The sequence below is a fragment of the Melanerpes formicivorus genome, unplaced genomic scaffold (genome assembly GCF_026170545.1).
Source record: "Melanerpes formicivorus ecotype bairdi unplaced genomic scaffold, bMelFor1.0.p_v2 SCAF_99, whole genome shotgun sequence".
NCBI lineage: Eukaryota > Metazoa > Chordata > Aves > Piciformes > Picidae > Melanerpes > Melanerpes formicivorus.
Window position 1 is genome coordinate 1449537 of NW_027142451.1, and position 13109 is coordinate 1462645.

A 13109-nucleotide genomic window follows, 5' to 3' on the forward strand; every position below is an offset into this window, starting at 1 on the left:
TGCCACATCCAATCTCCCCTTGAACGCCTCCAGGGATGGTGAATCCACCACCTCCCTGGGCAACCCGTTCCAATGCCGAACGACTCGCTTGGTGAAGAACTTCCTCCTCACCTCGAGTCTAAACCTCCCCTGGTGCAGCTTGAGACTGTGTCCTCTTGTTCTGGTGCTGGTTGCCTGGGAGAAGAGACCAACCCCTTCCTGGCTACAACCACCGCTCAGGTAGTTGTAGAGGGCAATGAGGTCACCCCTGAGCCTCCTCTTCTCCAGGCTAAACAATCCCAGCTCCCTCAGCCTCTCCTCACAGGGATTGTGTTCAAGGCCTCTCCCCAGCCTTGTTGCCCTTCTCTGGACACGTTCAAGTGTTTCGATGTCCTACTTAAACTGAGGGGCCCAGAACTGGACACAGGACTCAAGGTGCGGCCTAACCAAAGCAGAGTACAGGGGCACTATGACCTCCCTGCTCCTGCTGGCCACACCATTCCTAATGCAGGCCAGGATGCCATTGGCCCTCCTGGCCACCTGGGCACACTGCTGGCTCATATTCAGGTGGCTGTCGATCAGCACACCCAGGTCCCTCTCTGTTTGGGAGCTCTCCAGCCACTCCGACCCCAAAATGTAGCTTGTACAAAAGATGGCAACGAGAAAGCAGCACAAAAACCTGTAGAAAGCAACTCCAGAATGGCAAAACTTCAAAGAAAACAGGATAGGCAACCCCTGGAGTTATGAAAATCTGTGATTTGAATGGTTGATTCTAAGGTTAAATTCAACGTTTTTTATATGAGGCTTTACACGTCAGGTTTTGAAAGTGAGCTAAGGGATTCTCAGTGATCTACAAAAAAAAAAAGCTTTCTTTCAAGAAAAAAATCAGGAAAAATCTTTTCCATTCCTGTTAAGTATTTTAGAAGCAAGCTTTTCAAGGGATGTGGTCTTGCATTGCTTTTTAAAGGCACTTACATTTATCCTCTGTGCATCAAACTGCTCAAAGTCAATGCCCCTAAGTCACTCAATCTTTTGCCAGATGGAAAACTCGTTTTGAAAGTCTACTAATGATCAGTTAAAGCATTAGCTATCTCTACAGACAAGAGGTTTATGGGGGCAGTCTTCACAAGCTGGATGCAAGAGCAGTAGCATGCTGGAAAAAAACAGATAAAACTTCCTGTAGTTACCAGGAAATTGGCAAAACCTTGGAAAAACCGAAAGTCCTGACTGAAGTCTTTAAGGGGGGGAGGGGGGGGTCATAGTTGTCAAAACCAAATGTGATGGTTTCTAGTTTGTAAGAGAGGTCGTGGTCCAAACTGAAATGTCAGCAAAGGAAACTATCTATTCTTTTCAATTTTTAGTGAGGCCTAATAAGTATGCAATAAATTTACATTATCCTTTGAAAAGTGGATTCATTCAGACTCCAGTTGTAGAACTATGTACCCATGCTACAAATCTGCAGACTTGTGTTGTTTGTAGCTACCAGTGCTCCTTGGTTTACCAGTTCCACTCATCTTTAGCTACTGAGCTACAGCAGCCTTAGCATCTGTGCCTCCACAGCAGCTATTATGCCCCCAAAACTCGGACGCAAGAGTTGAACGGACAAAATAAGGTGGTATAAAACGACAGCCTATTTGTGATCATTTCTGGACCACTGAGAGATCCTTTGCTACTCTCACACCTCTTGGAGCCAGAACAATATTCATAGTTTAGAATTTAAGGAATTATTTACAAAGCACATTTGAGTCCTGATAGTAAATACATTATGTAAACATTAGACAGCATTGTTGTCTCATTTCACACATCATTCCAAAATGGTAACTGGATGTGGCACTTGGTGCCATGGTTTAGTAGTCAGGAGGTCTTGGGTGACAGGTTGGACTCGATGATCTTTGAGGTCTTTTCCAGCCTTATTGATTCTATGATTATAGAAAAAATAGCAATAATCATCAATAGACACAAAGACTTTCTGAGCAGCAAGACATCTCTTTCTTCTACATCTAAGCAGGGCAGAAATTCTAGGGCTTAGCTGAAAAGTTGTCAGAGTGATTGAAGCTAGGGCTATTGCCATAGTATAAAATGGAAGAGCAAAGTTCTTTCTAGGGGAGAAGGAAAAAAATACAAATAATTAAGTAAAGGGTGACAGAAGAGCTACAGCTCCTCTCACATGCTCCCTGCTAGCACAATGCAAGGGCAAAATGCCAGAAGATGACTCTACATAGGCAGGAGTTCCAGGCATCCCAGAAGGACACGCTAGTGAGTTAGTACCGTTCAAAGAGGTGATTGGTTGTAACAGGCTCTAATAATTTCGTATGACATATGAGATCTTAGTAAACATACCTTAGTAAACAGATCTTAGTAATTCCTACAGCTAAAAAATATGATCACCAAATACCAAAGTTAAGAAAAGTGTTTTTATTGGATGCAAGGTGGTACATTTCATCAGCATCAGCACAGAAAGGAACAATTGTCAACCTGTGCAAGATGGAATGCGATGGGAGATGGTAAATACATGAAATGCCATGTGGCACCTCTCACCAGGTTTAGCAGCAGTGACAGTTTCCATCATGCACTCAACATCACGCCTCTGAAGTCAACACAGCAAACTCCTTTTGAAGCTTCTGAAGCACTCCCTACCTTGGTGTACCTTGCCCACATTTAGTGGTGAGAAAGACAGAATTCTGCATGTATCACATTACCAAATGTGTAAACCAAACATGTACACACACAAAAAGAATTCAAAGAAGCAGTAAGGTTGCCTTTACTGCAGCTCTTTCATGGCAAGACAAGCTTCACACACACCCTTCTGTACTTCATGCAAACATTGCCATCACAGATGGGAGTTTTTTGTGGGTTGTTTTTGGGTTTTTGCCCCCAAACTCTTTTTAATTTAAATCTATATAAATCACTAAAATGTAGAAAGGGAATGAGGAAAGTGGAGAGAGCCAGGAAAATGGTTTCATTAGGATTCTGGACTTGTGGGTAGTATTTATTCCCACCGTGCAGGACAGGCACTTCTGAAGTGGGAGCCGCTCACCTCCCTTAGTACCTTGAAGTATGGAGGCTTCCTGAAGTTTTTGTATTAAATGGGAAGTTACTTGAGTGAAACACAGAGGAACTTTCCCCTCAGGTATTAAAACAAACAAACAAAAGTCCGCAGTGTCAGTTAAAAACAACCACTTCCAGGATCTGAATGTACAGCTGAGGTTATGAAGTTTCTCCCACTTGAGAAGCTACAGTGTGATACCTCATTACTACTTCCAAGTGTTCTGCATACAGGACTCATTCTCAAGAGCAACACACATTGAAGGCAGAAACAAATTGAATTCAGGGGTATGTGGCACCTGAAATTCACCAAGCCACACCACTTTGAAGTTTCATAGTTTCATAGTTTCATTCAGGGTTGGAAGGGACCACAAGGATCATCTAGTTCCAACCCCCCTGCCATGGGCAGGGACACCCCACACTAGATCAGGCTGGCCAGAGCCTCATCCAGCCTGGGCTTAAACACCTCCAGGGACGGGGCCTCGACCACCTCCCTGGACAACACATTCCAGGGTTTCACCACTCTCATGGGGAAGAACTTCCTCCTCACATCTAGCCTGAATCTCCCCACCTCCAGCTTCATTCCATTCCCCCTAGTCCTATCACTACCTGAGATCCTGAGAAGTCCTTCCCCAGCCTTCCTGTAGGCCCCTTTCAGATACTGCAGTGCAAGACTTAAGAACAAGTTTCCTTAACTAAGCACAGACATTAACCAAATCTTTAAGCCACGCAGCATTAACGTGCATCACTTAGCAAACGCTGATAGCCACTTTACTTCTTGGCACTTCTGGTAGCTTTTTAGCCAAGCTCTACACACATCTGTAATATGCCTTATTGCAGTCACTGTGCAACAACGTGTATGGCTGTGGAGTCAGCCAGCCTTGTGCAGGTCCAGTTTTCTATTCTCTATAAAAAATACCCTCTGGCAAAGCTGATGAAGCCAAGATGCACAATGCAGATGCACTGCTCGACAGCTCCTTCACGTAAGGCTAAATTCTGTCCTGAATGCATCGCATGAGACATTCATTGAAGATATGGAAATACTAATAGTTTCCTTACCTCAGAAAAAACCCTAGCTTTTAAATACTCAAATAAAGAGCCAGTAAGTATCAAATTTATGTCCCTTTGGAAATGTTGTTTTAAAAGTAGCTGGCACTCATTTCCTGCTTCTAACAGATGTTCTTTTGTTCAAAGACAAACTGCAAATTAAGGCATCAGTAGCATAGAATCATAGAATGGTCTGGGCTGGAAGGGACCGCCAAAGATCATCCAGTCCGACCCCCCGTGCAGTCAGTAGGGGCATCCTCAACTACATCAGGTTGCCCACAGCCTTGTCAAACTTCACGTTGAATATTTCCAGGGATGGGGCCACAACTCTATGGGCTTTTGAACTGCCCAGTGAGAACTGGTTCCCTCCCTGGCAATTCAACATAGTGATAACCCAGTGTCCTGGGTTGGGAGAGGTGGTATGTCACAGCAAAACTCAGAACACACTTTTGTCTTCTCTCCAACTCACTAACTACACTTGGCAACTGTCTATCACAAAGAAAACCTTCTGAATCCAATCAAAGCCTTGTCAGCCCCTTCTTGGGCATCGTCCTCAAAACCAAACATCCATATTGTAACCAGGAATAAATGAATCTTAGTCCAGCACCAGTATATTCTCCTATTCAACCTAACACACTTCTAAAATTACTCATCCTACACTATACTTAACAGAATAAATTTGACTCAAGTTTTCTGAGGAAGCATGTATTTGAACAGGTAAAGTGCCCATGTGAAAACAAATACATAGGTTTATACAGTTAATAAGCCATAACATTTTAAATAGGACAGATGTTTTGCTTCTTATTCATCATCTAAGTCTACAAATACTGTAACTACTTAAAACTGTCCATGAAATTTCCAGTTTTCATTATTTAAATAACAGTCAAAACTCCAGTCAGAATCAGAACCCTGTTGTCTTTGGTGCAGCACTGAGAACTGTCAGGGTTGGAAGGGACCTCAAGGATCATCTAGTTTCAGCCCCCTGCCATTGGCAGGGACACTTTCCACTAGATCAGGTTGCCCAGAGCCACATCCAGCCTGGCCTTCAAAACCTCCAGGGATGAGGCTTCCACTACCTCCCTGGGCAACCTGTTCCAGTGTCTCACCACCCTCATGGGGAAGAACTTCTCCCTAACATCTAACCCCAATCTCCCCTCCTCTAGCTTAGATCCATTCCCCCCAATCCTATTACTACCTGACGCCCTAAGAAGTCCATCACCAACTTTCTTGTAGGCCCCCTACAGGAGTCAAGAAAAGAGAAGGTGGCAAGCTTACACAGAATCTGTGAGAAACTAAGAAAAGATTTCCAGGCTCTTAAGAAAATTAAGATACGTGGATTTGCTACTGTAACTTTTATTATTATACTCAAAAACACCACTGAGCAGCAATGTACTTTACAACAGATGTCCCCAGCCTCCCTTCCCACTCTTCAAGAATACTGGTGATGATGAAAACAATGACAGTGGCAGTAAGCCTCTGTTTCAAGTTCTAGCATTCGCTTATCTTCAGCCTAGGAGGAAAATGGTTTGCTTTTTGACTACACACCACAGGAGCAGTTACGAAGTCCACCGCCACCAAGCTACCTTCATTCTGTCCCATACCGCCGAGAGAGAGTCCAAGGCAGGGCGCACATCCAGGATAGTGAACTGGTAGTTCTTGTCTACTGCTCCACCATCGTAGTAATCGATGACATAGCGCACTTCTTTGCCACACCGGTCAACGATCCAGTCGTGCCTGTCAAAGGGGAGCTCGTACCTGGAAGACGGGGAACAGACCATGTAAGTAGGTATCTCGATGGGTATTGCACACCTGGCAGAGGCACTGGCACAACATTCCCACTAGTGCTTCTGTCTCCTGGTAATTCCAGTTCTTAAGCATCTTAACATTAATCCTACACCACCTTTTTATACACATCTATTTATACACATTAATAGCTGAGGGGCGAGCAACTGCTGTCGTTTACCTGGCCCTGAGCAAAGCCTTCGACACTGTCCCGCACCACATCCTGGTCTCTAGGCTGGTGACACATGGGTGTGATGGCTGGACCACTGGATGGATAAAGAACTAGCTTGATGGCCACAACCAAAGAGTGGCTGTCAATGGCTCCATGTCCCAGTGGAGGCCAGGGACAAGAGGAGTCCCTCAGGGATCAGTTCTGGGACCAGGCTTGTTCAACATCTTTGTGGGTGACATGGACAGTGGCATTGAGTGCACCCTCAGCAAGTTTGCTGATGACACCAAGCTGTGTGGTGCAGCAGACAGCTGGAGGGAAGGGAGGCCATCCAGAGGGATCATGACAGGCTGGAGAGGTGGGCACAAGCCAACCTCATGAGGTTCAACAAGACCAAGGGCAGGGTCCTCCATCTGGGTGGAGGCAATCCCAGACACAAATTCAGGCTGGGCAGTGACTGGCTGGAAAGCAGCCCTGAGGAGAGAGACTTGGGGGTGCTGGTGGACAAGAAGCTCACCAGGAGCTCTCAGTGTGCACCTGCAGCCCGCAAAGCTAATCAGATCCTGGGCTGCATCAAGAGAAGTGTGGCCAGCAGGGCAAGGGAGGTGATTCTCCCCCTCTGCTCAGCTCTGCTGAGACCCCACCTGGAGTACTGCCTCCAGTTCTGGAGCCCCTATTACAAGAGGGTTATGGACATGCTGGAAGATGTCCAGAGAAGGGCCACGAGGATGAGCAGAGGGCTGGAGCACCTCTCCTATGAGGACAGACTGAAGGAGTTGGGGCTGTTCAGTTTGGACAAGAGAAGGCTCCAAGGTGACCTCATTGTGGCCTTCCAGTATTTGAAGGGGGCTACAAGAGGGCTGGGGAGGGACTGCTCAGGATCTCAGGTAGTGATAGGACTAGGGGGAATGGAATGAAGCTGGAGGTGGGGAGATTCAGGCTGGAGGTGAGGAGGAAGTTCTTCCCCATGAGAGTGGTGAAGCCCTGGAATGGGTTGTCCAGAGAGGTGGTTGGGGCCCCATCCCTGGAGGTGTTTAAGACCAGGCTGGATGAGGTTCTGGCCAGGCTGATCTAGTGTGGGGTGTCCCTGCCCATGGCAGGGGGGTTGGAACTAGATGATCTTTGTGGTCCCTTCCAACCCTGACTGATACTATGATCTCCCTACCCCCACCTCACTGGAAGACCTTTCCTGGCCACCTACCCCATCCAGGAACGTATTCTGGCTCTTGGGGAATACTCCTTTGCTTTGCCTCCGAACCGCATCAGTGATGGCCCACATGGACACTCCCTGTGCACACAATTGAGAAAGAAAAGAGTTTTTACCTTTTTTAGGAGAGTCTTAAAGTGTAAACCACTGTGGTGATTTGGTTTAGCAATAGGGAGAAAAAACACACAACTAAACCAGCTTTGTTTTTTTGTTCCAAGGTTTTAGAAGTCCACCAGTTTCCGACAGCACTTAACTGGTGGTATGACAAAGGACCTTTGCTATGGGTCACACTGCTGTTCTACCTTATCAATAGAGTAGTTCTCAGCCAACCCAACCCACAGATCTAACAGATTAAAGAGCAGAAAAGTGTCATCCAAACTACTGTGTAACAAAGACCACAGAATGTCAGAGAATGATTTCTACATACAGAATGCTTAACTAGTTTCTATCTTCTGTGAACAGGGTCTACACTGACATAGAAAGCAACTATTTTATACTAGTCCACTTGTAATCTAAATTCACACCTGGTGTCATTTCTATAACATAAATACTTCCATTCAGAAAGTCCCAAACAGATAGAGTAAGAAGCTCACTTCTCAAACCCCACACTATACACACACTACCAAAACACTCATCAGTTTTATCAGCATAATAATTCTCCAGCTTTAGTTAAGATCTTCTGGATAATCTTCCTGCAGGTTAATCAAAATGCAGGCTCCTACAAGGCCTGCATCAGCACCAAAGTATTTCCACAAGAACCAAAGAGGCATTCTATTGTCAAAGTATTACAAAAGCTGAGCCTAACCCAAGGGATTTGCTTTTTGATCCATGTGTACATACACAGCATGAAGGGCTTCCCACTTTAAAATCTCCTTCCACGCTTGCTCGTTGTTTTGGTTGTGAATCTTGATAATGTTAGTCATGTCTTCACCTGTTATGTCATCATCTTTCCACCTCCACCTAGAAAGTAAGAATTAGCAAACAGTTCAAAAGCATTACAGCACAACAACTGCACCTTCCTCAAGTTCACCTGATGGGCCTTTCAGTCGAAAGATTGATGGTTCTATGCAAATACACAGTGTCAGTATGGAAACTGCTGGCTCATATGCTTAAGCGTCTTGAGAGCTTCATTTTCTGTGTTAAAGGGTACTTATCAAAGTCATCTTCACAGAGATCCACACATTCTGAATGAGCACCTTAACTGGATCAGTGTATAAACACCACCACATTCACAGTTCCTGTAGAAATGCTTCAGACAAATCCCCCTGGCATTCCCAAGGCAGGGAAGTCCAGCGTTCAACACGTTTTCCATACACTTAGAAATGTCTTACACATCACTGACCTGCTCTGTGACTGCACAGGTGCTACCTTTCCAGCAGGCACTTAACTGTTGACAGGATCAAAGCCTTTGTGTTCAATAGATTGCCGACAAGTGGAACAAAGAACGGCTGCTGTTTTAATAGCACCTGCCCCTAAACTGCATCTGTTTGAGAATGACACAGAATTACAACAGAATGAGAGAACAGCAGCCCAGAAGCCTTTATAGGCCACAGCTGGATCTTGCCTATGCTGAATTTTGGTGAGGTCTGAAAATATTTGTCAAGCAAATGTGCAAATCAATTTTGCAAAGTCGAGTTAGATGTTCTGACAATCACAGAATTCTTAGTATCAGTTGGTAGGAAGTTGAGTTTGAAAGCTGCCAATTATATGAGGCTTATCTATGCCTATGCATTGCACTGCCTTTCAACAACATTTTCTGAGCTAGCAGCAGCTGCCTGACATTCCCTCCCTGCTTGTTGATCACTGGAGGAGTCACAGTCTTGCCGGGCATTCCCCACCTGCTTGTTGATCACTGGAGGAGTCACAGTCTTGCCGGGCATTCCCTACCTGCTTGCTGATCACTTTGAGACCAGCTCACTCTTTAAAATAAAGCTGTTTATAAACCCAGTATTTTAAACCCAGTCATTTTTAGTTAATTATTTACTGCTTTGGGTTCACAAATTCCTAAATAATATCAGTGGATTACTCGATGAATGGCAGGCTGGCAGATTGCTGCTGATACTCGAGTGTACTTACCCTTTCCTTAGCATAGCATTCCAGAACATCTGCTCTGATGGGTAAACCCATTTCTTGTCAGAATGTGCTCTAGGAATAGAGGATTCTTCTCTAACAGTTGACAAAGGAAATGGTTGATCTGGGGATGGCTGCTGATTAGGAGGAGGCATCTAGAAAGCAAGGAGAAACAATGAGAAACTAGAGTATGGCAAATTGTTTATGGTACGGTGTTTGAGGACAGGCTGAGAGAGTTGGGGCTATTCAGTCTGGAGAAGAGAAGGCTCCAAGGAGATCTAACTGTGGCCTTCCAGTATCTGAAGGGAGCTACAAGAAAGCTGTGGAGGGACTTTTTAGGGTGTCAGGTAGTGATAGGATGGGGGAGAATGGATCCCACTAGAGGAGGGGAGATTTAGATTAGATGTTCAGAAGTTCTTCACCATGAGTGTGGTGAGACACTTGAACAGGTTGCCCAGGGGGACAGCACAAGCCCCATCCCTGGAGGTTTTTAAGGCCAGGCTGGATGTGCCTCCGAGCAACCTGATCCAGTGTAAGGTGTCCCTGCCTATGGCAAGGGAGCTGGAACTGGATGATCCTTGAGGTCACTTCCAACCCTAACAATTCTGTGAGAAAAATCAGAGCACAATCAACCAACTACCCACCACGATCAAGAAGTTCAGCCTTAAGCCCACCAAAATGATCTTTCTCTTTTGCAGTAGAATTCTTGGCCTAAGTTTGTCATCTGAAGACTAAAGAAACCCCTTTACCTAAAACTTCAGCTTTTGAAAGAAAAGTGTTTGTTGTAGATCAGAAGAAATCTTGGAGAGAACTGAATCAGAACTCACTCATACTGCTATTCTACAGAATCAAAAACTCCCTAATGTGACACCGAGACGATGCATGTGGCTCACACAGGGAAACAGACAGCAAAAGATATTTACAAACTGGAGAATTGGCTGTTATCGAGAAGATTTACGTTTGAAAACAAAGAATATGAAGTGAGATGGAACTTTTTATCCAGACATTCGCACACAAAACGAGGAAGAGCAGTAGTAAAAATTTAGAAGTAAGAAACAGAACAGAAAGAGAGAAATTCAGAGTGGCCATTTGCCTTGAACAGCACCACTATTGACATTGTGGGGACAGTGCTTCAGAAGAAACAAGAGTGAAGAAGACATCTGAAACAAGCAGAAGTTATTACCATATTGCTCGGATCGATGTCATCTTTCCCCTGAGCTGCAGCAGAGTTCACCGGGCAGGCCACGAATTCATAGGCTCTGTCTTGATGCGCAGGTACATCACCTGTGCTCTCAGGAGCCTTCATGTGCATGGGACAACCTGAAATACAGGAAGAAAACGGATACAAAAAGGAAACTCTAAAAGACATGAGAAATGCAAACCATTTTATTGAGTGCTCATTTACAGACAAACTGGTATTTAACTTTTTCTTCTGAGCTTTGCAAGTTTTATCTGCTTGTTTCTGCACTGTAGGCTCAAGCATCACAGTTCCAAGCTTCATATCTAGTCTTTGAATGCTCATTCCTCACCCCATCCTGGCCCCTCTACTGAACTGTCTGCACTCAAGATCTCCACAGCAGTACTAATCCAACATGTGTTGACTGTCAGCAGAAGAGCTGTGTTCACTTTATTCCAGTCTCCGCTGCCCTTTTCCAGATGCATGTTCTCTAGTGACAACCACTTGCTTCCAGCTAGCACGTGGTTGCTCCTCCACCTTCCTGACCCCTGTAAAATGCGAGTCAGAAGCAACCCACAGGTTCTACAGCAAACACCTAGTGTCTCTACAAAGCAGCTTGCACGCAGTTCTGCTCAATAATCAACTCGGGTTTGTTTGTGAAGTTACTCGAAAGGGATTTTTCCTAAAACCTTTTACTTGCAGAATTGTTACTTTTTTTTTTCCCCAAGTATTTTCCACTTGTATTTTTTTATGTAAGGAGTTTATTTGGTGCGAGTTGAAGAGTAACTACCGCTCGTTTTCCGTTGATGCATAGGGCACTCTGAAGGCGGAGACGCTGTGTGGTGCTGCTTCGATGGACTCGGCGACTGGGCTCCAGCGGCCGGGGAGGACGCGGACAGACCCATGGCTCCCCGGCGCCAGGTCTCTGTAGGTCAGGTTTCTACACAGGAAAAAAAAGGCAAGCTGGTTGACACACCCAACCCCACGGGTTACTTGTGAGGGCGAGCGCAAGGGCAGCCGCGTTCCCGCATCACACCTTCCAACGGCACAGGGAAAGACGTCCAGCCCAAACGCAACCCCGCGGCGCCCGCCAGGCCTAACGGCGCACCGGCGCGCGCGGGACAGGTGCGCGCGGGACGTCCTCCCGTCGGCAACAGCCGCCCAACGGACCGCCCGGACCGCCCGCCCAGGCCCGCCCGAGGCAGAGACACCCCTGCGCATCCCTCCGCCATCGGGACGCGCCTCGCGTACCGGCGCCGCCCCGCCCCGCACTCCGTGACCGCCGCCGCCGCCAGTCGCCGGCAAGGTCAGGCCCGCCCCTCGCTCTCAGCCGGCCCGGCCCGGCCCCGCCCCGGGCGCGCGCCCTCCCGCAACACGCGTCCCCAACAGCCGCCGCGCGCCCCGAGCAGCTCCCGCCGCTCCCCTCCTCACCTCCGCGCGGCCCGCGCCCCCGCGCCCGGCCCCAACCGCAGGACGCCGCTGCGCGCCCTGCCTCGCGAGAGCGCGGCCTCTCAGCCCCGCCCCGCGCCTGCGCCCGCCGCCCGGGCTCCGCCGTGTGTGGCGACGGTGCGGCGGTGCGCGGAAGGCAGGCTCACGGCCGCCAGTGGGCGCTGTTCTGCAGGCAGCCCGCGCCCGGGGCTGCTCCTGCAGACCGTCCACAGTAGGACGCAGAGCCACCTGCTGGCGGCGGCGTTCAGCGGCCCGGCGACCAAACGGGGCGGCTGGCTCCGTCCGCCTGCCCCTGCGGCGGGGCAGGGGCTGCCGCCGTTATGTATGGCACATCGAAGAGAACCGCAGCCTAGCAGAATTAACCAGCAGACAGCTGTATGCACCGAGGCTCACGTTCACTGCCCGCACCGCTGCCGGCGCATGAGCTACCTGCCGCGTTTGTGAAATCACTATGCCTTGCAACTGCAGATCACGGCTTTGTTCTATAAAGGGCAGACAAAATCCGGGCTGTACCAGCATCCTTAAACAGCCGTGTAACGGTGCATTAAACCTACAGGGATATTAAGGTTCCTTAGGATAGCTTTTAAAACATCAACTACTGCAGAGAATTACTGCAGCTCTTGTAAGACCTGCTACGAACGCTGCCTTGCACCGGAGCCAGGGGATGCAGTTTAACCATACCCCTGAAATGCTGCGCACAACGCTGGAATGCGCCGGTGCGGAGCATGCAGCTGGCTTTGCGTCCCAGCAGGGAAGAATGCTTCACCCTGTCCCTCCCTGACCAACGAGACCAGGTCTGTCTGCGCGGTAAGAGCTGCAACAGCCGGCACAAGCCCCGCGGGACTGTTGCAGCGCTCACCCCGCAAGGCGGGCTCTGAATAGGCAGCCTGGTGCAGAGGGCAGGTGGGAAGACACAAGACAAGCGCTCATTATAAATGCATAAGAATTAGAAGCGATCAGAAAAAGAACCGATCAAGACAAGCACTCGTATTTATAATAATACATAACAATTAATCATAGAATCATAGAATCAATAAGGTTGGAAAAGACCTCAAAGATCATCAAGTCCAACCTGTCACCCAACACCTCATGACTAACTAAACCATGGCTTCAAGTGCCATGTCCAATCCCTTTTTGAATACCTCCAGGGATGGTGACTCCAACACTTCCCTGGGCAGCCCATT

At 47.6% G+C, this 13109-nt stretch overlaps 1 protein-coding gene across 3 annotated transcripts; it reads right to left on the minus strand.

The window, feature by feature from the left end:
• Positions 1 to 2379: 2379 nt before the first annotated feature.
• Positions 2380 to 11994, minus strand: HCCS (holocytochrome c synthase). 3 transcript variants are annotated; one of them, XM_068166299.1, is made up of 7 exons: positions 11908 to 11994; positions 11267 to 11416; positions 10483 to 10619; positions 9306 to 9454; positions 8070 to 8189; positions 7224 to 7310; positions 2380 to 5826 (listed from the first exon to the last, which is right to left on the minus strand). In XM_068166299.1, exons 2-7 carry the CDS (start codon positions 11379 to 11381, stop codon positions 5628 to 5630), a joined length of 807 nt encoding a protein of 268 aa, XP_068022400.1. In that variant the 5' UTR covers positions 11382 to 11416; positions 11908 to 11994; the 3' UTR covers positions 2380 to 5627. The 3 variants fall into 3 exon arrangements, with proteins under 3 accessions (XP_068022400.1, XP_068022403.1, XP_068022402.1); XM_068166302.1 differs by lacking the exon at positions 11908 to 11994 and adding an exon at positions 11728 to 11747; XM_068166301.1 differs by lacking the exon at positions 11908 to 11994 and adding an exon at positions 11513 to 11606.
• Positions 11995 to 13109: the final 1115 nt, after the last annotated feature.